This window comes from Neopelma chrysocephalum, unplaced genomic scaffold (genome assembly GCF_003984885.1).
Source record: "Neopelma chrysocephalum unplaced genomic scaffold, ASM398488v2 Primary Assembly neopelma1_24, whole genome shotgun sequence".
In the NCBI taxonomy this organism is placed as follows: domain Eukaryota; kingdom Metazoa; phylum Chordata; class Aves; order Passeriformes; family Pipridae; genus Neopelma; species Neopelma chrysocephalum.
Genome location: NW_020897693.1, coordinates 25,535,302 through 25,558,386, shown reverse-complemented (window position 1 = coordinate 25,558,386; position 23,085 = coordinate 25,535,302). Strand labels below are relative to the sequence as shown.

The window sequence follows — 23,085 nt, the reverse complement described above, 5'->3', positions numbered from 1 at the left end:
ACAAAAGGACAAAAGCCGATGAGTTTTGGGATGCATACATGTGTGGAAATTACTAAAATACAGAAATTCAGAATACATACTGTTTCACTTAGATACACTTCTTGTATGTTATATGACTTCCGAATAACATACATGGCCTTCATTTTGCTTCAGCAGTAACTGTTGCCTCCCCGTGTCTCATTTCAAAGTCCAGTTGTCAAAATGTTACAGCAGAGCAACGTCATTGACATATAAATTAGTTTTGGTAAAGTGCAGCTAAAGAGGCATTGGATATGGGGAAACAGCAAATGCAATGTAAAAAATCATTATTTTTAACCATATTTTACTTATTCCATACTGGGCATATCTTGTCTCTAGCTAAGGAGTCACCCCTGTACCTACACCAAAAAGTGAGTATGCTTCAGCAGCTCCAGTGAAAACTACCAGAAGGTTTTCTTTTTAGAGGTAACTTTTCCAGGTCATAGAGAGGAAGGCCAGATTTCAACTCAGGACATTTAAATTGTACAGTTTGTAACAAGAGAAAGAAAAGAGGCACAGAATGTACAAAGAAAGACAAGGCCCCAAAACATGTGTGGGACACAAAGTAGTCATTTGTCTGAGGTTTCTGAATATGAGGTTTCTGACACATATGCCTAATCCACTTCTGCCTTGTTTGCACAGGCAGGGCTCACATGTACTTCTGAAATGAACACTTGCATTGAAAACACCTGATCATTTAATTCTGCTCAAAAAAATCAAACCTGGAAAGCCTCAAAACCAACTGCTGGTCAGCAAAAGAACACCAGTACTCCAGGATTGTGTTCTTCAGCCTTTCTAACCTAGGCGGAGGTAAACAAACAAACAGGATTTCAAAATCGAGACGTAGACCAGTGCAGATTTTCTGTCATCTTTATGATATTCAGATGAAGTGAGAGAAACTGCTTGCAAGACCTCTGATTCATATACTGCACCGTGAGACTGCTTGCAGAAGTCAAAGAGCTACCATAGGCAAAGGGGTCCTTCTCCCCTTACCTCCTTCACACAGACAAATAAAAGTCACAAGTTCACATTTTTAGTTGACCACTGAATACACATTTTGTTCTTAATAAAGACACTCATGAAAACCTTAAGGCGACTGAAATGATTTGAAGTTATTTGTGGTATATTACAAAACAGTTCATTTTATTGAACTGCCACTATGAAAATATTTTTTACATTGAATATATTTAAAGAATTAAAATAAAAAAGGCACACCTAGATTAATGATCTTTTCGTCATCATCGTGTCTCGTTCTTCAGGTGCAGTGAATAGAGCTATACCGCCATCTGACAAACTGAACTGATTCTTGAGCATTCTTGTACAGGATCACATTAATCAACTAATCTTAATCAAAACATCAACTTACAGAATGTTAAATATTTCAACGTTGAAGACAGAAGAAAATCAGAAATAAATTTACAGGATCTTTATCAGAGAAAGCACGATAGCAATTTACTGTAATTGTTCCATTATGTTTATGGTAGAACCCTTTTATAGAAACATGGAATTTCAATCCATAGCAATATTCAACGAACATAAGCCATCTAGAAATGAAACGTGTCTTTTCTTTCCTGCTATGTAAGATAAAAATAGACTGATGTTTAAAATGCTCTAACACCCTGCAAAATAAAAACCTGACTGAAACTGTATATGCTTAGTGAAAATGAACAATTTCCTTAACAAATACCCTTCAGAAATGCAATACTGCCCTGCTTCTGTGCATTCAAACAGATGCTGCAAGTTTATAGTCTGGCCTTCAATGATGTGAGGCACTCCAGGTTCCCTTGATTTCCCATGTTCCTGGCTCTCCCTTCCTTGGGAAAAACAATCAGCTAACAGCAGTGTGGGAATCAGAGACATTATTATTACCAGGGGATCTTGCCCTATCTTTTTCAAACAGGAAGAGAGAACACTCATTGCCATTCCTACGGCACCACCACAACTGGGAAAAAAATCCCCCAGTTACATGAAACAACGAAATGAGATTACAGTTGACAGAGAAGGCTCTGAGAGCAGCTGTGAAAAAGCGAGAACACAAGAAGCTGGGAATAACAAATGTGCATTGGGAAAGTGATGTCTCTTACAGTAGCACTACTGGTTTTGGTTCTCCATGAATTTTGGGCAATGAAATATATCAGCTGGCAAGCATACATACAAAGACTAAGCAGGAAGAAATCAAAATCCAACTGACAAACAAAACCACAGTATAATCTTTTATTATAACCTAATTTACTTGATGGTCTGACTCATGATTTTTGAGTCCTTGGGGTTTGCAGCACTGCTCCACTTTTTCCTCAGATCAAGCAGCACATTTACCATGTAAGTTCCTGAAAAGGGATTTGGATTTGGTTGCTGCTGCTTCTTGATTTCACTGCATTACCTGGATCAACTACAAATGCTTCCATTTCGGTGTGCGTTTAGAAAAAGGACAACTCGGGTTTACACGCACCCTCCCGCGCCGTCACCCACTTAGAACCGCAGATTTACAGAGTTAAAGAAATAATTACAAAAAGGGCCCCGCTTTTCCACATCTTCGGCGGGATACATTGGCAACAGCTTCACATGGCATCACTTAAAGTAGCGCAGACCCAGGTCATCGTGACCACTGTTCCCGTTCGCCAGTCCCGCCGCGCAGCCTCCCGGCGGGACGCGGGGGCTGAGGGCGGGCGCTCCGGGGATAGAGGCCGCTGGCAGCTCCCGGGCAAGGAATCCTGCCTTACCAGACTCGCGCTCCCGAGAGACACCTGCACTCAGCCGCTGCGTTCACTTCATCTTAAAAAAGTAGTAAAAGAGTGGGAGCTCAGCCCACGGGCGGAGAACGCAGCGGTCAGCCGCACCCACCCCCCCGAGTCCCCCGCCGCTACAGGCGGACGGACCGGGCGCCTCACCGCCGGCGGCCCACTCCCTCACACCACTTCCCGGGATGCCCTCCCCGGCCTACAGCGGCGGCCCGGGGGCTCTGCGCGGCCCCGCACGGTGCCCAGCCCACCCGCCGCACTGTCGCTGCGCCCTCGCCCCAAGCCGGGGCCGGCGGGGCCCGGCAGCGGCGGCCCCGCGCCCCCCAACCAGGAAGGAGTGGCGGCAGAGCAGCCGCGTATCCCTCCGCGGCGCCGTGCGTGCGTGTGTGGCGGCAGGGGCTCCGCGGGCCGCGCGTGAGGCAGAGCCGGGGGGAGGGAACTACTTTCAGGAAACTCGGGCGCCGGGCAGCGCCGGGCAGCGCCGGGCTCCGCGGGGAGGGCGGCGGCGCGGGGCCGTCTGCTGGCGGGCGCAGGTCAACGGGATTACTTTGCTCCCCTTGCTCTTTTCTTCGCTCTCCCGCCTCCCTTTCGCCTGTGGTTATTTTGGATCAAGCTGTGGCGGCGGAAGGAGCCTGAAGTCAACGCTTCCGCCCAGTTTTCCTGTGAGGAGGAGGCGGGGGCGGCCGCGAGGAGCCCAGGCGGCGGCAGCGGGCGCTAATGGAGTTGCTGCTGGGGAGGAAGCGCCGCCGCTGAACTCCCTGCGGGCTTTCTCCGTCTTCTCCCCCTCGTCCTGCGGCCAGGGGCTCCTCTCTCGCCCTGGCAGCTCCGCTCCCCCTCCCTCCCCGCGCCTCTCCTCACACAAACAGCCGTGACGCATCCTCGTTCTCCGCCGTCCCCCCCCCTTTCCCACCCCCAGGCTGGTTTAAAACGCCTCCCTCCCCCCGTCACCAGCCTTCTCCTTGGGGCCGGCGCGTCTTCCCTCCGCAGTGCTCGACGTCGCTTTGGAGGGGGTGGGAGAGCCCCGCTGAGCCTCTCTACTCCCCTTTTCCCGTCCCCCGCCCCCCCCTTCCTTCCCCGCCTGTCCCGGCCTGTGGCATCTCCGGTGTCTGGAGGAATTTGTGCCGCCGCCTGCCCCGGCTGTGCGCGGGAGGCGGGCGGTCAGGGAGGGAGGCGGCCGAGCAGCAGGAGGAGGAGAAGGAGGAGGAGGAGGGCAGCAGCGAAGGCGGCTGCAGCGGGAGATGAGCTGCAGCGGGAGGACGGTGCGGTGCAGCTTTTTGCGGCAGGGAGCCATCCCTTGTCTCTACAACTCTGTCCCCCTTTAACCGGGAGCAGCTCGAGAACAGAAGATCCGTGGTTGTTGCTGCTGTTTGCACCACTACCTTCACCGCCACCATCATCACCTTCTAAGACAGGGGAAATACGTTGCACCGCCGGACAACAGGATTTCGTGTTTCCAGGATAAAGACTGCTCTCCTCCCCCTTTTCCCTTCCTCTTCCTCGCTTCACCGCACGGCCCGTGCCCTGGCCGGGGGCGGCGGACCGGGGGGGGTAACAATGGTGAAGTTTCTGGTGAGTTCTGGCTGCGCCCTGGCTGCGTCGGTGCTGCTCCGTGTGCCTGTCGGATCGTGGTGAGGAGAAAATGAGCGAAGAGACGGCGACTTCTAACAACGAGTAAGTGGCCGTGCCCCCACCTCCCCTCCGCCCCGGGATCGGGATGGGGATGGGGCTGGGGCTCGGCGCGTCTCTTCGGCTCCGCGCCCCGCGGGGCCTTTGCCCGCGCACGTACGTGTCCTGTCCTACCCCTGCGCGGACGTTCATGGACGTTCATTGCTGCTCACGTTCATGGAAGCCCAGAAGCTCCCTCTTTGTGAAGGAGCTTAGTTTGGAAGGGCTGCGAGCCGGCGGCCAGAAAAGCTTGGTTTAGTTAAAGCCCGATAGAAAACGGTGCAGGTAACGATGATGTCTTGGAGCGGGAGGATGGGTTTAGTATGCCCAGAGAGGTATCAGCACGTACCACCTCTGATAATATCCTATTACTTGTAGATATTTCACATGGAAACTAGTGTGTGGGAGCTTCATCCTGCAGGAAACTGCTCCTGAATTTTAATTGGATGAGTCAGTCAGTGTAAATACAGCTTAAACCTACCCTAAAGCTCTTTTTTTTTTCTTTTAATGAGCACTTGTGACTTTTTTTTTTTATTTATTTCTCCATAGAGAGGAAAGGGGCAGTTCAAGGATCTCTTAATATTTTTACTGTGACGGGTTTGAAGGCAATCCAGAGGAGACTCTGTGTGTGTGCGGCTGTATCCCCTTGAATGTAATCTGGCTTTGAAATACATTTTGGGTCGGAGGCGATAAATATTTGTCAGAAAACATCCGAGTTCTTTATGGCATTGAAAAAGGAATATGAAGTATTTTGAAACTTTTCTTGTGATCGGGAAGTTTAGAGTTGATTGCTGCGGTCTCCGAGCCGTAGCGTTACGATTTGCGATGTCGGGGTTTGCTCGGGCTGATTTTATGAATGATGCGGTGACTGCCGCGGCCATGGCGGTGGAGAGGGAGCGCTGCGCCTGTTGTGTCTGGGGGTAGCGGTGAGGGGCAGGGGAGCAGCCGGGCTGCCAGACAGGGTGCGGACGGGGCTCCGCCGGCAGGAAAAAAAGATTTCCCATTTCACTGCCTCCCTCTAGGCAAAGCCTGCACACCTTCCCGTGCGCTCCCCCGAAGCGGCGTTCGGGTCCCCGGGGAGTAGTGCGGGCCGAGCCCCGCGGGGAGCGGGGCCCAGCGGGACGGGGCTCGGGGCGCTGCCGCCCGCGGCGCTGAGCGGGCCGAGGGGAGCCGGGCCGGGGCAGCCGCCGCGCCGCCCGCGGGGCCGGAGCCGGGGCCGCCGCCGCCATGTTTCCTTTTTTGTGAATCGCTCTCATTTGCATACCACAATCTCCATTCATAAAAAAAAAAATACAGAAAAAGAATTGCTGTCACCACCGCTGACCTGCGGCGGAACCTGTCCTGCGGAGCGCCCGGAGCGGATGCTCCCGCGCCGAGGGCCGGCCTGCGGCCCGCGGCCGGCGGCAGAAGGTCTCCAGGACCTGCTGTATTAATATGTGCTGTTCGCTGCTTGTTGACACAGTTATGTGGGAAATATCAGCTCGGGGAGGTGCTGGGAGCACGTGATCCGCTCCATTCATAAAATACCTGGCTGTCCATTCACAGTGCAGTACAGTGTCTGCATTCAGCAGCCTCGCAGATCAGACCCGCATGGGAAGGGAGAGGCAGCCAGGCCGGCAGGTTTATCGGAGAAAGCAACAGAAAGAGGGCCTATGGCTGCGAGCATGGGAAGTCACTGTAGAAGGGGCTGTGGGGGGAACGAGAAGGCTTATTTTTATGGTTTAAGTTTGTCCTTTTCCTATAAAGTACCATTAATTCAGAAGTGCCTTCTCCCCTGTATCATCTAAGCTAGGAAGAGTTATATTCAGAAAATGTTGAAATATTTTCCCCTCCAGAAATATTGACCCAAAAATAGAATACTGAAATTCAAATTCATTATTATGAACGTGTTTTGAAAACAGTATATTAATCCATTTGGAGTAATTTACATTTTATTGAACAATACCATCTTAGATATGCAAAATATCAACCTGGTGCAGAAGGGAGTTGGTCATACCTAATGAGGCATCTGAAAATGTTGCCCATTGTAAAATAGAGGTGACAGTGAAGACAACTAAATTCATAGAAATCAGCACTGCGGTTCATTTTTGTCTACTTTGAAAATTTTACAGCAGATTGGCAATCATTATTTCTCCTTTATCTATGCCATGGCTAAAGAGACCTCTGAAATATCAGAATGCAGAAAATGTTTTTATTATGGCATAAATTGCTTAGACGTCAGTGTCTTAACTTTGATATTAAATATATTAAAAAGATAATAAAATTGAATGAAATTTACTGATGAAGAATCCCTAAAGCAGACAATGTATTTGTTTGATGTAACTGTTTTGTGGTTGCCAGTATTAAAATGGTGATTTCGTTGCTCATGAGTACCTAATTCATTAGCCTAACAAATTACACTGAGGTGATCCTTAATTATACATTTATGGAGTGGAGGAGGCCTGTTGTTACTGCAGCCTAAGAGACTACCTGAAATATTAGTAACCTTTACTTAATATGAGAAAGGAAAGCTCACATACAGTATTTGGTTTGAGTTTATTCAGTTATAGAACTGAATGTGTATAGTCTTACAAAGCACTATAAACAGTGATTTTTCTTAAAGAATAGATTTTTATTCTTTTTTACTTCAGTTATTAGAATTTCAGAAGAAAAATAAAAAGTGTTTCTCAGTTGCTCTGCTTTTTTTGACAGCATTTTTGGTGAGGCCAGAGTCGTTATTTCTCTTGTTCCTTTTGCACACAGTACAAGCATGTCACTTTAAATGATTGGGAAATTCGATTGAAACTTCAGATAAACCATTTGTGAAAACAGGACAGATCCACAAATTGAAATTGATCATATATTCAAAATTCACTGTGTTTAATTTTATCAGTATCATTGATGATATCAATGGGCTTGAGCTCATTAACAGATCTTTTGTCATATAAGAGTGAATACCGGTACTTTGCAATGCATTTTGTGTCATTGTGGCTATAGCAAATATTCTGGTAATTGAGCGTTATTATTTGTTTATAAAACTTCATTTTATGGAGTAAGATATAAATATTTGTGGTGTCTAGAGTTTGACCTCAGTTAATGATGTTAAATTCTCAGCGGTGGTGGGAAAGATTAATTAAAAAGCTGCATTAAGGACTACAGGTTTCTTCTCGATCATGAACATATGGAAGGCAGCCTTATAAAATTCTCATTGCTACAGATGAGTCTTCATTGGTGATTTTTACATTGTTCCTACAATGATGTTATTGTATTTGTCAGATGGTGTTACGTGACACATTAGTTACATGGAAGTGTTTCTATACTTCCAGATAATTTTAGTCTTTTTCTCCCTCAGTGGTGTTTTGCAGTCGGTGTGGACAGCATCAGTGCAGTGTGTTCACAAATACTATCAGTTTTTCAATTAAGGAATTTGTAGATTTGTGGACTCACGGATTTGCTATTCATGCAACTTAACATAATAATGTCAAAGCAGGGAGGTCAGTGAGCACTGTACCAAATTCCTGTTTTGGTGGCAGATTTTATTGCTGAATAGAAATGCTACTGAATTCAGTGTTAGGTACAACAGAATAATTATGTTGTGTAGTCCCCATTCAGTAGGGATGAATGATGACAGGCTTAAGATGGAGTCTGAGTTGTTGCTATTGAAAAGTGGGAGCACTGCTTTACTGGCTTGTTTACCTTCCTCTGTATTGCAGGCGGCCACTTTCTTGTGCTCTTGAATTGTAGTCAGAGGTGCTTTTACATAGTGTATTTTTACAGATTCAGACTGTCATATGCTAATTGTTTTTCCACATAAATATGGGTAATCTTATACTCATTTTCCTAGATAAATTAATAAAGAGATTATAAATTAGAGTATATAGTAATGCTGTGTGCTTAACAGCCTCTAGATTATGAAGCTATAAACATCTTCAAGTGTTGATTTGAAAAGTAAAGCTGAACTATATTTTTAAATAAGGTACTTGTTTATGTTCTCCTTAAGTATATATGAAAATACTGTTTGTACTTCATTTGTGATTCAGAATTGGGTTGAATTTGTATTACAAGCTCAGACACTGAAAGATGAACATGAAATTGTATCGCATAAAGTAATGCTAATTACTTCAGGTTTATTGGTTCTGGGAGGATTTTAACACTTTTCAGCAGGCTAGTATTCTTTCTACTGTTTGGGGCATATATAGACTTCTCAATTTTTCATCCCTTAATGAAAGGAATTTGTAAAAAGAAGTAGGTTTTTTTTAAGGAAAGCATCTTCTAATCCAATTGATTGTATTAAATCATTGCAATTCTGATGTATTTTCTTTTGAGAGAATGTTTCCTTATAGAGTCCTTGGGAAGCATTTCCAGTCTTATGAATTGCTTCTTGCTGTCTGTTTGGCTTTATGTTGCGTGACGCTATTTTGAAGGTGAAACTGAATTTGCATGTTACATAATCTGAGAGTCAATTTGGTGTGTTTTTGTTGTTTTTTTAAAAAGGTTCACTCTAACAACAATCTTTGATTACTGTGATACTGCAGAAAAATGCTTTTGGGATGTTGCAGCATAACTGGAGCCAGCAGTAATATTTGAATTAAAGAATGATGAGTGTTTCCCTTGTTCGTTCATTTAAAATTCAATGCTCTTGAGTGACAGTGAGGATGTCAGTGTGCCTTTTAAAAGTAGAGACCTTTCTTGAAAGGAATATATCTTGACAAGATTGGAAGTCACAGGATTAAAGCTGAGGGCAGTATGGTGGTTTTTAGGCTAAACACTGGCAGTTTTGTTTGTTATTTACCCATTCTTGTGTATATCTGGAGAAATTGTATGTATTGGTGATGACCTGATGGGATTAAAACAAACACCAGAAATAAAAAATACTTTTCAGAGTATTGATACAAGCTTAAAAAGGAGGCAGAAGAAATAATTTTGTCTTTTTCTGGTTTTCATTCCCCTGATTCAAAACAAGTAACTATGATAGGACATACTGTGTATGTTGTCTTAAATGCTGTTGTTCAAATGTTTAAATGTCTGCCTTCTTTCTCTTAATCTTCTTTCTCAGTTGGAACATTTTGCAGTTTCCTTAAAAAAATTTGAAAGATATCTGGAAGTTGCCATTTTGTTCAGGATCCCAGTTGCTTTATGGCTGCCTTAGAAAGGAAAAATCTTTGTCTTTTTCCTTTCTGTTTTAGTGTGCAACAACATTTAAGCAAGTAAATTTTAGCTAACGCAGTTTGCACAGTTATTGAATGGCTGGAATTGATTGTAAACAAAAATTAAATGGTCCCCAAAAATATAAAATTTGTTCCTTCTTCTCTCCCTTGAAAAATATTCATGCCTCTTTCTGAAAGCACTTTCTGTTGTTAAGTATTTATTTAATTACTGGCAATTAATGTGGTACAAATATTCCAAATTAAAATTCAATAAGATGGAAAGACATTTGCAACATTTTTATACTTTCTAATACTTTGTTAGGTGTGTCCCCTAACCAGTCTTGCTGGTCAGCAGAAATAATCTTCAGCAATGGTTGGTTTTAGAGGGAAGGAAGAGGACTGGATGCTCTTCTGTATTGACATATATTTCTAGTCTTAAGACAATAGCAATATATACTTCTGTTGCACTTACTTGTTTTGTACTCTGTAAGAGAAGATTTTTTTTTTTTTGCCAATGCTTAGACTATGCTCTACTAAAATCTGTTGACTGTCACTACTCCCTGTGTTTTTTCTCATTCATGAGGTGATAATATGTTGTATATGGTAACATATTTTATGGTATATTGTACTAGGGTAAGCCTGGTACTTCTCCTACTTGAAAATTGTAATAGAAATCAATCTATAAGACTGTGGTGGCATTGAACAACACTTACTTGTACGAAATAAGCAGAGATTTTAAGTGCATGTGTTTTCAAATCTTTTCAGACTTGTCTTTTATGTAATGTTCATACTGAGATCTGTGATATGTTTGTTAAAAAATATATGTTAATTTATTTATATTCATAGCTTTATTTTAATTTTCCCCTACATATGACAAGAAAAGAATTTTAAAAAATAAGCAACCTACAAATCTTTAGGTGTGCTGAGGGACAAAAAAAAATGTGCATTTAAATGCTCTGAGTATTAAGATTTGTTTATAAATGTGATTCTGATTAAATAAGAACTGACTTGCTATGCCATTGCAGGCGCTAACTCCCAGCGCCCCAAATAAGGTGGGGAAAATAGATGGTGATAATAATAATAATGTCCCAATATAGTGATGATAAATGCATCTATACGAGGAGATCACTCACGAGCATTTTTTTTCTTTAAGAACTCACTGTCATATGACAGCAAATAATTCAATTCAAGTAGGGAAAATAGGCCACAGAAGCTTCATCAGTTATTGTGTTCCATTCTGCATTGCTGCCTCATACCAAGCTTCCATTTAGAAGGAAATATTTTTCATGTGTGCACTATGCAAGAATTCCCCAAATGTGTATAATTGAAACATCTGAACCATCTTAAAAATGAGGTGGTAAAGGATCTGTTTCTTCTTCTCCCCCCCTCCAGATGTATTAATTGTTGTGTCTTCACTACTGCTATTTGTGATATTTTAATTAGGTAAGGAAGTCTAATTCTGTTACAGCGAGTTTAACACTTGTCTATTCAGAACCCCAGAAGAAATTCTGTGACCCAGATTGTTTGGCTTGAATGGTTTTGTGAGACGGTGTTGGTTTGAATGGTTTTGTGAGAGCAGGTGTCATTAATGTCTATGGAAGAGTTGTCTTTTTTTTTTTTTTTCCTTTTTTTAAGACACTTCAGGAAAGCAGTACCAAATAAATAGGTCTTCCCCAAGATGATCTGACAACTGTTGACAACTACCCTTTTTTCTTTGGGTCCTGCTGACTAGTTGCGATACTAAACTGAAGTTTGTCAAAGCAAAAACGAAACTGATTTATTTCAGTTTTAAGTCAAATACTGTGGCCAAACAAGCATACCAACAAGGAGCATCAAGAATTTCATTAATGAAGCAAGTCATTACTGAAAACTAGTATCAGGTTGATTAAAAATTGTTTCTGAGTCAGACTGAATAACCCCAGACTGGTAAGGTACAGCTGTCGGTGAGGATTCCTGCCTGGCATTTTTTTCTTTCTGAATTTGTGCAGAACTGTTTTGGTGAAGTGGTACAAACCTCGAGGGGAGAAGTTATTTCTCTCTCTTTAACCTCTTGAAGGAATTAAGTAAGGGTAGTGAAAGGTGCAAGTACAGAACCTGCTCTGATTTAGAAACTTTTCAGCCTCTCAGATAGGATAAAGTATTTTGAGCCTTGGGTATTTCTTTCTCTGCATGATGTGCTTACTCTACTCTGGATCCCAGTCCAGCACACTTTAATATGAAGCCTGTGATTGAGGCCAATGTATGTTGAATCTTGAACAGGAGCACAATTTTTAAAAGGTGTAAAGAAGCTCGAGTTGAGGCCCATACATTTAAAATGGGGAATCTTGAGGGGGTTTTTAATCTCTAGAAGTAGCTGACCTTAGGTACCAAAGCTGTATGTTTTTAAGCACTAGTTGTTGTTGATAATCACTGGTCTTTGCTCACTTTAGAATAATTTGGAAGTTTCCTAGTAGGATAGACTTAGGATAGGTATGTTTGTGCTCTCTTCTGAGGGCAATTATCTATCTCATTACAAGTTCCACTTGTGGTTCAGATGCTACTGATGTCTGTGCTACTGGATACAAAAAAAATTTGGGGTTGCTGTTTCTAATTTTGCAAGATTTTAAAGAAAAAAATGGAAAAGAAATTGATTGCTGGTACCAGTGGTATGCAATGAGCATGCCAAGGGAATGCAAAGCTGTAAAATTAAATGCTTGAGAATTTTCAGGCTTGAGAGCTGAGATTCTTTGTGCAGATACAATCCATGTGGCCAGGGTGTATGAATTTTGATGATTTTGATAATAAGGCAGATCCAGGAATATAATCTGGTAGCCTGGGTTCTGCTCTCAAACCTTCAATACTAGGAAATACCCATTTTCTTTCTTTCAGATCCTTGCTTGCCTCATTTGCTTCTCTTCCTGTGTGAGAGAGGAGGACTACACCTTCTGGTCACACACAGATGTGGTGCCTGTGCACCTTCTGGTCATGCTGTGCAATTGAAGATTGCATCTTAATGAGCATTAAAATTCTGTAAATACTAATACTGAAAGGTAAAGCAGTGTTCTGACGGGTTTGTTAGGGTTTGGCTGTTGACATGTATGGGCTTATTTGCTGTGGAGGCACCTAACATAAGGGTTTCTGTGGTGTCACTCATGTCCTGCAGGAATAGTGTCATTCATACTTCAAGCATGTAAGTGCAAAGTACTTGCATCATTGAAATGAAAATGCCAGTTGCTTATCATTTCTTAATCAGTCAGTATGTTTTCTTTCTGGATCTTTTTTCCTACCTCTTTTTTTTGGTGGGGGGGAAGGGCAGGCAGAGCAACTTATAGGTAAACTGTGGTGTTCACAAAATCTTTTACTATGTTATGCTTATGTTATGCTATGTTTACTATGTGGTTCCCGAAGAAGTTAGTGTGTGTAAAATCAGGCTGTTATTACACAGCTGTTTTAGTGCATTAAGGTCCATAAGTGTCTTGACAGAATCTCGCTTCATCCCCTACTTCTTTCAGCCTCCAGAAAACTTTTTAATGGATGTGTAACCACTGCTTGAGCAGTCTTGTGATGATCTCTAGCACAGTACTTTCATGCTTTCTGTATTTGTACTGAACGGGGCTCGCTTAAAATATCTTATATTGTCCTAGCTGTATTCAACTTGACACATCCTCTAGAAGAGCCCCCATATGCACCTTAAAATGTACATGCTCTGTTACTATGGTGATGGAGAATAATCGCGCATGTTAACAACCCTGCATTAGGTAATGGAGGATTTGCAGAAATCAGTTAAGCATCTGCCTGGGGCACTGAAAACTGAGTTGGTGACCAAACCTCCACCCCAGCCTCTTGGCTGCAGGCAGGCTGAGGGAATCTTGTTGTGGGATTACATGCTTCCCTCTTTCCAGGTTGTCTGAGGGGTGAAGACGACTTTTTGGTAATAGTTTCAAAAGTTGAAGTAGCGTTGCCTTATCACATGCTTTTTAAGTATCTTCCATCATATACTTAGGGTGTTCTGCTTAGTGTAAAGGAGATGCTTGGGCAAGCAAGTTTTTATGTTTGTCACTGATACAAACCCAATTTTGTTTTTCTTTGAACTCTCCAGGCTGATGGTGCATGAATTCACTAGCTTTCATTTCTCAGTTATGGCCACCTGCAAAAGGAGAATATATCCACATTCATTCCCCTGAAGCAAGGTAGAAAACATGAGCTCTTCTTCATCTATTAGTTGAATTGTGTATGAAGAACAGGTCTATTCAAGGAAGCTATTCCAGAACAAGACATGAATTTAGCATGCTGTAGTTCTGTGTAGTGTAATTCTTGTGGGGACCTTTTATTCTCCTTATCCTGGAGTAAGTTGTGGTTAACTAGGGGAAAACTGATAAGCTTAGTTAGCTAATTAGAGGAGCTTTTTCAAGTTCTCTCCTCTCTTTCCTTCTCTGCTGTACCTTTCTAAAACTGTAGGGATTTTGCATTGATTACTTAGTTATTTGTTGGTTTTGTTTCTTTGTGGGTTTTTTTTTGTTGTTTTTCATTTGTTTGATTGTTACTTCTGAAATGGCCTATCTTTTCCATGTTTTAAGGTGTGTTGGCTTTTAGACACCCATCCCTGTAGGTTTTGGTTTGGTTTTAGCGTTTTTAGGAAGCATTTTTTTTCTGAGTATTTCTCTGTATTAGTGTTCTCGTGCAGCTTATCCTGAAAAGCTTCTCTGGAAAATAATACACTGGTTAGTCTCTCTTTGAGATGTTTTCACTGGTGCACTGAGCAGCCTTACAGGTCTTAATACCAGGGTTTTACCCTTAAGCAATGGTAGCAAGAAGCCTGTTTTTTACTGCTCTGGAACAATAAGAACATAACCCAAATAAAACGTGTTTCCTTTGCTGTAGAAAGACAGAATGCTTCCCACAGGCTACAAGTTCATTGTCCTTTCAGCAGTGAAAGAAGAAGACATTACAGAAATGTCGAAAATCAATGTTGAGTCACTTCTTTGCTACAGAAAATTCAACTTTTTTGATATTTGCAAATAAATCTTCCTGCAGTAGAACTGCAGTTATAGGTGTATCTCCTTTTCCAAACGAAATCAAAATGTATGGATTAAACTTGAAGAATAACTGGAAATAAGTTTACTGAGTCTGTTATTTCAGCTGCTTTTTAGGCCTGAGCAGCTACTGGCAGATACAGGATTGGCTTTTCTATGTTTTGGCCAATCTGTGCTGTTTGAGCTTGATCCCCACAACTGAAGTTCAATGGATGAAGAAAAAGCTTCAGGTTAGTTTTAAGATCCTCATACTCCTTTCATCAAGAGCATGCAAACAATGAGCTTTGATGGATTTATCATCCCAAATAGGGCACAATGATCCAAACTTTTGTCATGTGCTTTAGAAAAAGATCATTTCAGTAGAGAAGTTGCAAGAGATATCCTACTTAAATTTCACATGGCCAAGGAGGATGGAACAAGTGTCACTTCTCAAGGGCAAGAGTGATTTTGGTCAGGTTTTCTCAGATTGCTTCACAGTTTTAAAGGCAATTACAATCAGATAGTGCAGAAATTGTAATATCCTATGGTAGAGATTATCTGCTTTCTGCGTTTTTTGTTTGCTAACTTATAGCTATGTATTTTACAGTGGAGAAAACATAACTGCCCTTTCCCAGAGCATTAATATCTGTGATCTAGGGTGTATTTGGTGAGAGGGGATTTTTTTTCAATGTTGTTACTCCTTGACTGAGACAAATATTCCCTTATTTTGTCTACATAATAAAACGTATATTTGATTCCTGACGAATTCAGCCTTAACAGTTGAATTGAAAGATGCTGTTCAAGCTTTTATCATTAACAAAAAAAAATTTTGGTTGTATCGTGTTTACAGTAGGATATAACTTCTGTTATCTTTATTTACACTGGAAAATGGTGTTCTCCAAAGGACTGGTTTTGCTTTCCTCTGCAATGAATTCTTACTATAGCTCTGCAAATAATTTTGTCAGAATTTACTTCTGGAATATGTCCTTTGTCAATAACAGTGGTGGTCAAAAAGTAGGAAGATCTTTTGGTCTAACCCTTTCTTCATACAATATTCGAGTAGATCACAAGAAGCTCAGATCAGTACTTCTCACACTTTAAATAGCCAGGTAGTGTTTGTATGCCTTTAACTCCCACAAGAGCATGATCAGAAATTGCTCTAGTATCTGACAGCAGAGGCAGGGAGGATTATGTATTAGTTCTGTCTATGATTTTGTAAGGTTTGTTTTTTCCTAATGATAACACTTCTCTTCATTAATCTTCAGTTTCTCGAGCTCCATTATATACCATTTTCTGCACAAAGGAAAATGTTGAGTGTGTGCTTTATTCATTTCAATACTAGCCTTGTAGCAGTAGTTGCCCAGTCTGTGGTTGAGGCTGCTACCAGTGAGGTTCCGGGATCCAGAGGAGTTAAATTGAATTCAGTATTAATCATATCATTTAGGATTGCACAAAATTATTTATCTGTGACTCTGAAGGGTCTGAAAGTTGCTGCTCCTTTGTAAAACTGTGCAGAAAAGGGTACTCACAAGCAAATCTTCATAATTATATGGGTGTTTTTAAGAGGTAAGTATGAATTTCTTTTTAAATGCCCCCTCCCCCAGGCAGTATGAAGATTTGTAATGATGTAACTAATATGTGCTATGGGTGAGTTTGTTTTAATGGGTTTTGATAGGCTACATAATCTGAAATTCTTTTCAGAATGGGTTTGAGGGTTTTGTTTGGGTTTGTTGGTTTTTTTCCCAGACCATTTCTGTTAACCTGTGAAGTACTTCAAAATAAGCTACAGCTGTGTAAGAACATGAGGAGTTTCACTAAATATAATGGTACTAGTGTTGTCATTTTGACAAAAAATAACTTTGTCTCTATGTAGTTAATAATTACCTCTTAAAACAACTAAAGCAAATTTACAGTTGAAATCAGTTAATGAGGGAGAGTGGGAGTAGATTTATTTAAAATCCACTGAACTTAAATGCTTGCTTGTTTGCTTTTTAATGGTAAAGCAGATCTGTGGTTTGAATGGTTTGGGGAAGTTTTTGTGACAAGGCAGGTAATGGTTCAGAGGGGTCAGCTACAGTTTCTCCTTTCTGGGAGACTGGAAACCTTCCTTTGAAAATGTTTGAGAAACTTAATACATATTGAAGATCTTCAAAGATGCAATTAATATCTGCACAGAGTGTTCCAAGAGCATCACAAATGAATAATATTAGTACTGTATTATCTTAAGATGTTAATGCTGCTGTTACCTTGGTATTATTAATGCTTTACAGAAAAACATAAGAGTTGCCATAAAGGATCTGGCAAAAATTCTTGTTGTCATCCTTTCTCTGACTTTTCTACTTGCTATGAAACTTGGTTAAATTCCACGTGCATCTATTTTCCTCATTAGAAGGTTTGAGCTGAAATACATTATTTGGTTTTGGATTCTTCGACAGGAAACTCTGCTATGTAGTTGTTTGGTGGGGCTTCATTTGACTTTAGCAATAATTTAGTTTTGGATGGTTAATCTGTTCTTAATTCAAGTGTTGTGTTTTCAGGCATTCAGAAGTTAAAGTGAATTGAATTTGCTGTTCCAGCTTATTCAGTTTTAATTTTTTGGTATAATTTGCTGCTCATGTTTCTATGTTAGAACTTGAAGTTAGTCTTAGTATCTAAATGAAGTACTTCAGTATCTGTGTACTGCATGGGTATTTCTTTAAATGGTTTATCTCACAAGAACCACATGGATAAGGGGATGAGGGAAAATGGTAAGCATGATGTTCTAGGGAAGAACTTAGCAATTCAGTTATTTATGGTCATGTCAGTGTCAGCTGCATGCTTTCTAATGCCAAAGTAGTCTTATAGCAGATGGAGAAAGGGATTGAAAGGTGCTGGTGCTCTTGGGTTTTGGCCTTGAGCAAGGACCTCATGAAGTAGGGAGGGGATTGCCTGTGTCACTTTCCTTCAGTCTTCATTCAGTCAAGGCTCATTCACTAACACTTGGAAAGTGGGTGTGTTTGTTGTTTATTTCATTGGTTTTTTGTGTGTGTTTTTTTAAGATGCTATTTCACACTAGATACAATTGAGATTCAAACAAAAGATTTATTGATTAAAAGTTAGGTAAATACTTCAAAATCTATCTGTGTGTTCCACTTAACTGTAGTTTTGTCACTTTTGTACAGAAACAAAACGTGTTTAATGGAAATAAATTGAATTCAAGGAAATTCTGTTTATTTGAGCCAAGGCAATACAGACTGTAAATGTGAAATCATAGGGCTTTGAGAGAGCTGCTGAGTATTTTAAAATAAGTTTTTTCCCCTCATTGCTGTTAGTGGTGTTGGACTAGAATTAAATTACACCAGGGCTGGTTTTGTTGCATGAAACACTTTCTCAGCTGTAAAATCTTGGTGATGTATCTTCAGTGAAACTCTTGTTTTTTCAAGGTGGTGTTAGAGAGATGAAGGTATCAAATAAAAATACGGGGGAGGCATGTGGAAGGGCAAAAGTAAAGCTTCTGTAAGAAAGCTGTCTACAAAATATATTAATTCCTTTCCCCTTATTTGAGCTGGACCTTCTGCCAAGACAGTTCTACTGTTCCAGCTGGGGCTTGCAGAAGCCGTGGTGACTGCAGGAAGTGATATATACCATTCTTTTAATTCTCAATGGCATTGACAGTTACCAAAGTTTCTTTTCTTTGCTCAAGTCTATCCTTGCTGAAAGTTAAAATGAAAGGCAATAGAGACAGTAAGACAATGCTGAAAAGATAAAGAAGACTGACAAGGAGAGAAATCTAATGTCTAGTTTTAGGTATGCATTTAAAAATCAATTAGGCAAACTGCTTAAAATAATTTCTAAAATTATTTCAGATGCCTGTCTTGCTATTTGAAAGATCTTGTAGCAGATTTTCAAGTTTTTTCATTGAAGTATATACTACAATGAACATTAGAGTCCGTTACTAAGACGACTTCTCTTATTGAGTTATTGCCCTGTCACCCAGTGCATTGGGTTCTGGAAAAATACCTGGTAAACTCCACAGCCTAATTGATGTACTGTTTGGAAGTGTTGGAAGCTATAGTTTGTCTAAGAATTGCTTCTAGTCCTACCACTGGTATCCATGGCACTAGTAAGAAAATATTCTTAGGCAATTTTTATCAGCTTCACTTTTTAGCTTTCTTGCTACTCTTAAAGAATGCCCAAACACTATTCTGAAACTTTAAAGAAAATGCAAAGAGAAGTTTAAATGTCTCTGTGGGCTATGCAGCTGCCATTCTTTATATGAAGAATGACAGGTTTCACCAGAATGTCTGGCTCCTAAAGCAGGAGACCATGATGCTGAAACACATTAGAGCAGTGTTATTTATATTCTGCCAAAAGCAATTATCCTGCAAGACTTATAAATATATGTTAGCTTTTATGTGTGTGATAAACTCTACAGACTTCCACAGAGATCTGTAGGTCTACTTAGAGTGATATATTTAAATTTTTGCAGGACTGAAGCCCAAGTGCTTGCATAAAAAGATGTTTCTAGTTGCAGGCATATGCTGATTATTCAGTAGTGTGGCAGAAGTGCTTCTTTGGGATTGGTCTGTTACGATCGAGATTGTTACTATGCCGAACTAAAGAGTTTTATATTTAATGGTACTTGATAAGAGTTGCTTTAAGAAACTTGTTTGGATCCACCAGGATTCCCTTTCAGTAACAGCTTCTAAGTTCCCAAGGGCTCTTATCTGTCCAAGAACCTTATTTTTAATTTCTGTGAATCCTTTACTTTTATTCCCCATGAAGATTTATTACTCCTTAAAAGTATCTTCAGCTAGCTCTTTCAGGCCCTAAAAGTGGCTTTGTTTTGTGCTATGTCTTTTTGTCACTGGGACAGAAAATGAGCTCCACTGTTCAAGAGGAAAGGCCTGTACTTTGGGTCTTGGCTACCAAATAGAGCAGCTTTTCTGTTCGCCCCACAGCTGCTGTTAATGTTTCATTCTGCAACTGCTAGAGGATGGGCAAGTAACCATCCTCATACGAGACAAAAATATAACTCCATTAGTCAGCTGGTGTGGGTTGTTGAAGCAGAAATGCAGGCAGTATTTTCTCCTGGTGGAGAAAAATCCATCACATCCTATTAAAGTTGCCATTAGCTGACTATAGGGCAATGTACATTTCCTGAATCCATGATTGCTCGTTCTCCTTACTTTGATGGCTGTCTCCTTTAAAACTTGTAATTTAGTCATAACTATTATAAGATCATGTTACATCTCTGGGGTTAAATCTATTTGACATATAATCTGTCTGGGAAAAGCCCTTTAAGAAATAATGGTTCTTGATACTAACTGAACCTCAAATTAGTGTTGGGTGAATTGGAGAATCTTGTTCCTAAAGAGGTTCCATGAGCTTTCTGAAATCTACTGCCCTATAGAACTTGTAAGATTTAATATTTTACCTATTAGATTATGTAGTATTGTAACTCATTGCTGTATGCACAGATTTTGAAGTTTCTGCCAAAGGTGGGTTTATTAGGGTTTTGTTGGTGGTTTTTTGTTTGTTGGTTGGTTATAGGCTACTGGCATCTTTGACATTCTCTTACCAGTATTCATTGTAAGGTTTAAGTGAGCGAGGGTTATAACCCTTCAACTTTTTCACTCCAGCATTTGAACCCTTAAGTTTTTAGATGCTTAATCATCATAATTATGACATAAAGCAGAACCAAGAAAATAGAAAGATGTCATCTTTTCATAGCTGCTTACCAATGAAAATAAAATTGTTTTTCTTTGCTATTCGGGAAGTGGCAGTCTTTTGTCATGTGTAGAGTCATGTTTCAGTAGAGGATGATTTTTGCTCTCTAAGGCGCTTCCTCTTAGTTGAGTGCTTAGAGATTTTGTTAAAAACCCTTGGCTACCTCTTTCATTGTTTCTTTAATTGTTTATGGTTTGGTTTTTTTTATGTAGTGTGGACAGAGTGAAACATTCAATTTCTGAAATTGAGAGGGATGAATATTTAACCTTAACGTGAGGATTGAATGGTTCTTTACAATAACACTTCTGCTATTAGTGTATCAAATGTCATAGATCTTTGGTTGCAGGTTACAGGTGCATCAATACCTATAAATTAAAGGCAGAATATTATGCAATGTTATCTTGTCTAGCCCATGTCTGTCTCCACATTGTGTAGGATATTGATGAAGAAATGATGCAATGGCAAACTGTGGTCTAGTTTTGCTCTTTATTGCAGATATGTTTCCATATAGGCAGAGCCTGGATGTATCTCCAGCTAGTTGACAGTTGTTTGTCTCTGGTTTTTTTATTTCTTTAGGGCTGGTAATAGACAATGCCTTCTGCTGTTTTGGTTTGTCTCCCTACTCCCTCTGGTAGAGCTGCTTCTTGTTATTCTCAGTAAGCTATCTATGTGGTAGTAAAGAACTTAAGAACATAGCAGTAAGCAGAAAAGGTAAAATAAGAAAATTAGATTACTGTGTTATACAAATATAATTACTAGTTGAATTAAACTAAAAGTAAAAATCACACAGCTCCAGCTGAGGGAGCTATTTTCTGTCAAGTCACTTCCTTGCGTGTTCATGTAAGTCATGTTCTCTAAAACTTGGTATAAAAATGTTGACAGAATTTTGTACTATTTTATATAAGAACTTTTTTTCTGGGCTAAAAGCTGCTGTAAAAGGCAATTATTATTTTGGTAGATTGAAAATAAAGTATCTGTAAAAATCAGTTTTAACTTCCCAGCAAAGGAAATAAGCAAGATCCTATTTCATTGTATTTGATCAGACAATCCTAGTTTTACCGGAGTTAAACACATCTTCGTGCATCTAAAGGTTGGGCCTTTTTGAGAAACTTATCTGCTCTTCACTGAGAGTGAGTAGTAGACTATCTTCTGAGGTGCTGTGTCTTGGGGTGGTTTTCCTGTTGGATTTTTGCAATTTGGTTTTCAGTAAAACTTTAATGCTTTCCCTGCAAGAAAGGAAAATCCATCTCCACTATATTTCTTCTTGGCCTGGCTTTGCCTGGCAGCTTCCAGGCAGTTATGGAGGTTTCTTTTCAGCTTTCAACCTTTCTCTTTAGTCTCACTCTCCCACCTATGGGCTTGTCCTCTGCATGCATTGCTCATCAAACAGGCACTGTTTTTTCTGCAATACAGTAATTTGCTTTATGTCAAACCCATGTTGTGTGCTTAACAGTGCATTCGAGTCCTTGATTTTTCTCTGGACTACTTGAAGTTGTGTGTAGACAGCTGGGTAGTTTTGTGAGAGAAGCTGGAGCATGCTGTAAATGCTTGTGGGAGTATGGACAGGGCTGCTCTTATTCTTGAAGCAACATTATCTATATTTCCTACTCGTTACATTAATATATAGGCAAGATGTAGTAACTGGTCTCTATGAACATAGGCATGTGGATGCTGGTATCTGTTAGGCTTTAGCCCTTACATGCTTCTCTTCGGATTGGCTTGGTAGGGAGCTTGTTTTGCCTCTTACGAATTGAGAGAGATTGCCATATGATCTGGTATAGTTCATGTACACAACCGTGATCCAGTAGAGGAAAGGCAAACTCCCAACCCCCCTACTGCTGTTTCAGAAAGGAACAGACAGGAGGAAGTAGGAGTGAGAACAGATTTCTGGATAGATTTGTAGGCAGTGGGGTGAATTCTTAGCACTTCCCACCAGAAGTTTATTCTAATAGGCATCGAGTTTTAACCATGTATATACTGCTGAGGAAGCTGGAACATGAGTATGAAGAGTAAATGCATAAATAGACTTACAGGGCTATTTTCAATTTAAAATTATAAAAGTATTTATCTCATATCTGAAACAAGGCCGTGGTGCTCTCAGCCTCTAGTTGTGTAAAGTTAATTATGGCTTGATTTTTTTTGTTTTTAACTTCTATTTTTTTCAAAATTTATGAGCAATTGAACGTATGCACTACAGGCTGTATCTGGAAAACACTACTGTGGCAGTATCCTGACTGATTGAGACTTTCCTAAGGTTTACACCCAGTGTATAAATAGTTCTACAGTGATTGAAAAATATGCCAAATGCAACAAATTTTTTCCTGTTTTCTGGGTCCCTTAAAGCAAAGGGGTAGTGTTATCTATTTGTTCCCAGAGTGTACAGGAGAAACAAATGGATTTTTATGTTACATAAATGGCTATGATATTGGTCATCAGTTTCAGCCTGATTTAAACCTTTACTGCTTTACTGAGTTAGAACAGTAAACAAGACAAACAAAAGAGCAATCTATTTAGAATTAAAAAATTTGTATAGACTAGAGAGCAACTTCTATGGCTTTCATGTGGATTAAAGATGATTTTATACATAAATGCCTCCCTCAAAATGAATAGGTTAGATGAGTCTTAAAAAAACTGCGTAAACCTGCATTCTAATGATGAAGCACAGTTATGGGCTGCCACTGAAAGCAATAGTTTGCATTCACCTACACAGCCCTAGCCTTAGATATAAGGGGCACATGACTGTAGGTGATTTGGGGCACCGATCTGTCAGAACAATCTTTTGGGAATGATGGTTTTTCTGGTTTGGTTGCACAACCAGTTCACAGTTGCATACTGAAC

The 23,085-nt window shown here is 40.4% G+C and overlaps 1 protein-coding gene across 1 annotated transcript in view; it reads left to right on the top strand.

Moving 5' to 3' along the window:
* Positions 1-3,255: 3,255 nt before the first annotated feature.
* SPRED1 (sprouty related EVH1 domain containing 1) overlaps positions 3,256-23,085 on the top strand; it is a 64,407-nt gene continuing 44,577 nt past the window's right edge. Inside the window, exon 1 of the mRNA XM_027708989.1 lies at positions 3,256-4,427. Coding sequence (XP_027564790.1) covers positions 4,396-4,427 — 32 coding nt within the window. The 5' untranslated portion in view covers positions 3,256-4,395. The remainder of the gene's footprint in view (positions 4,428-23,085) is intronic.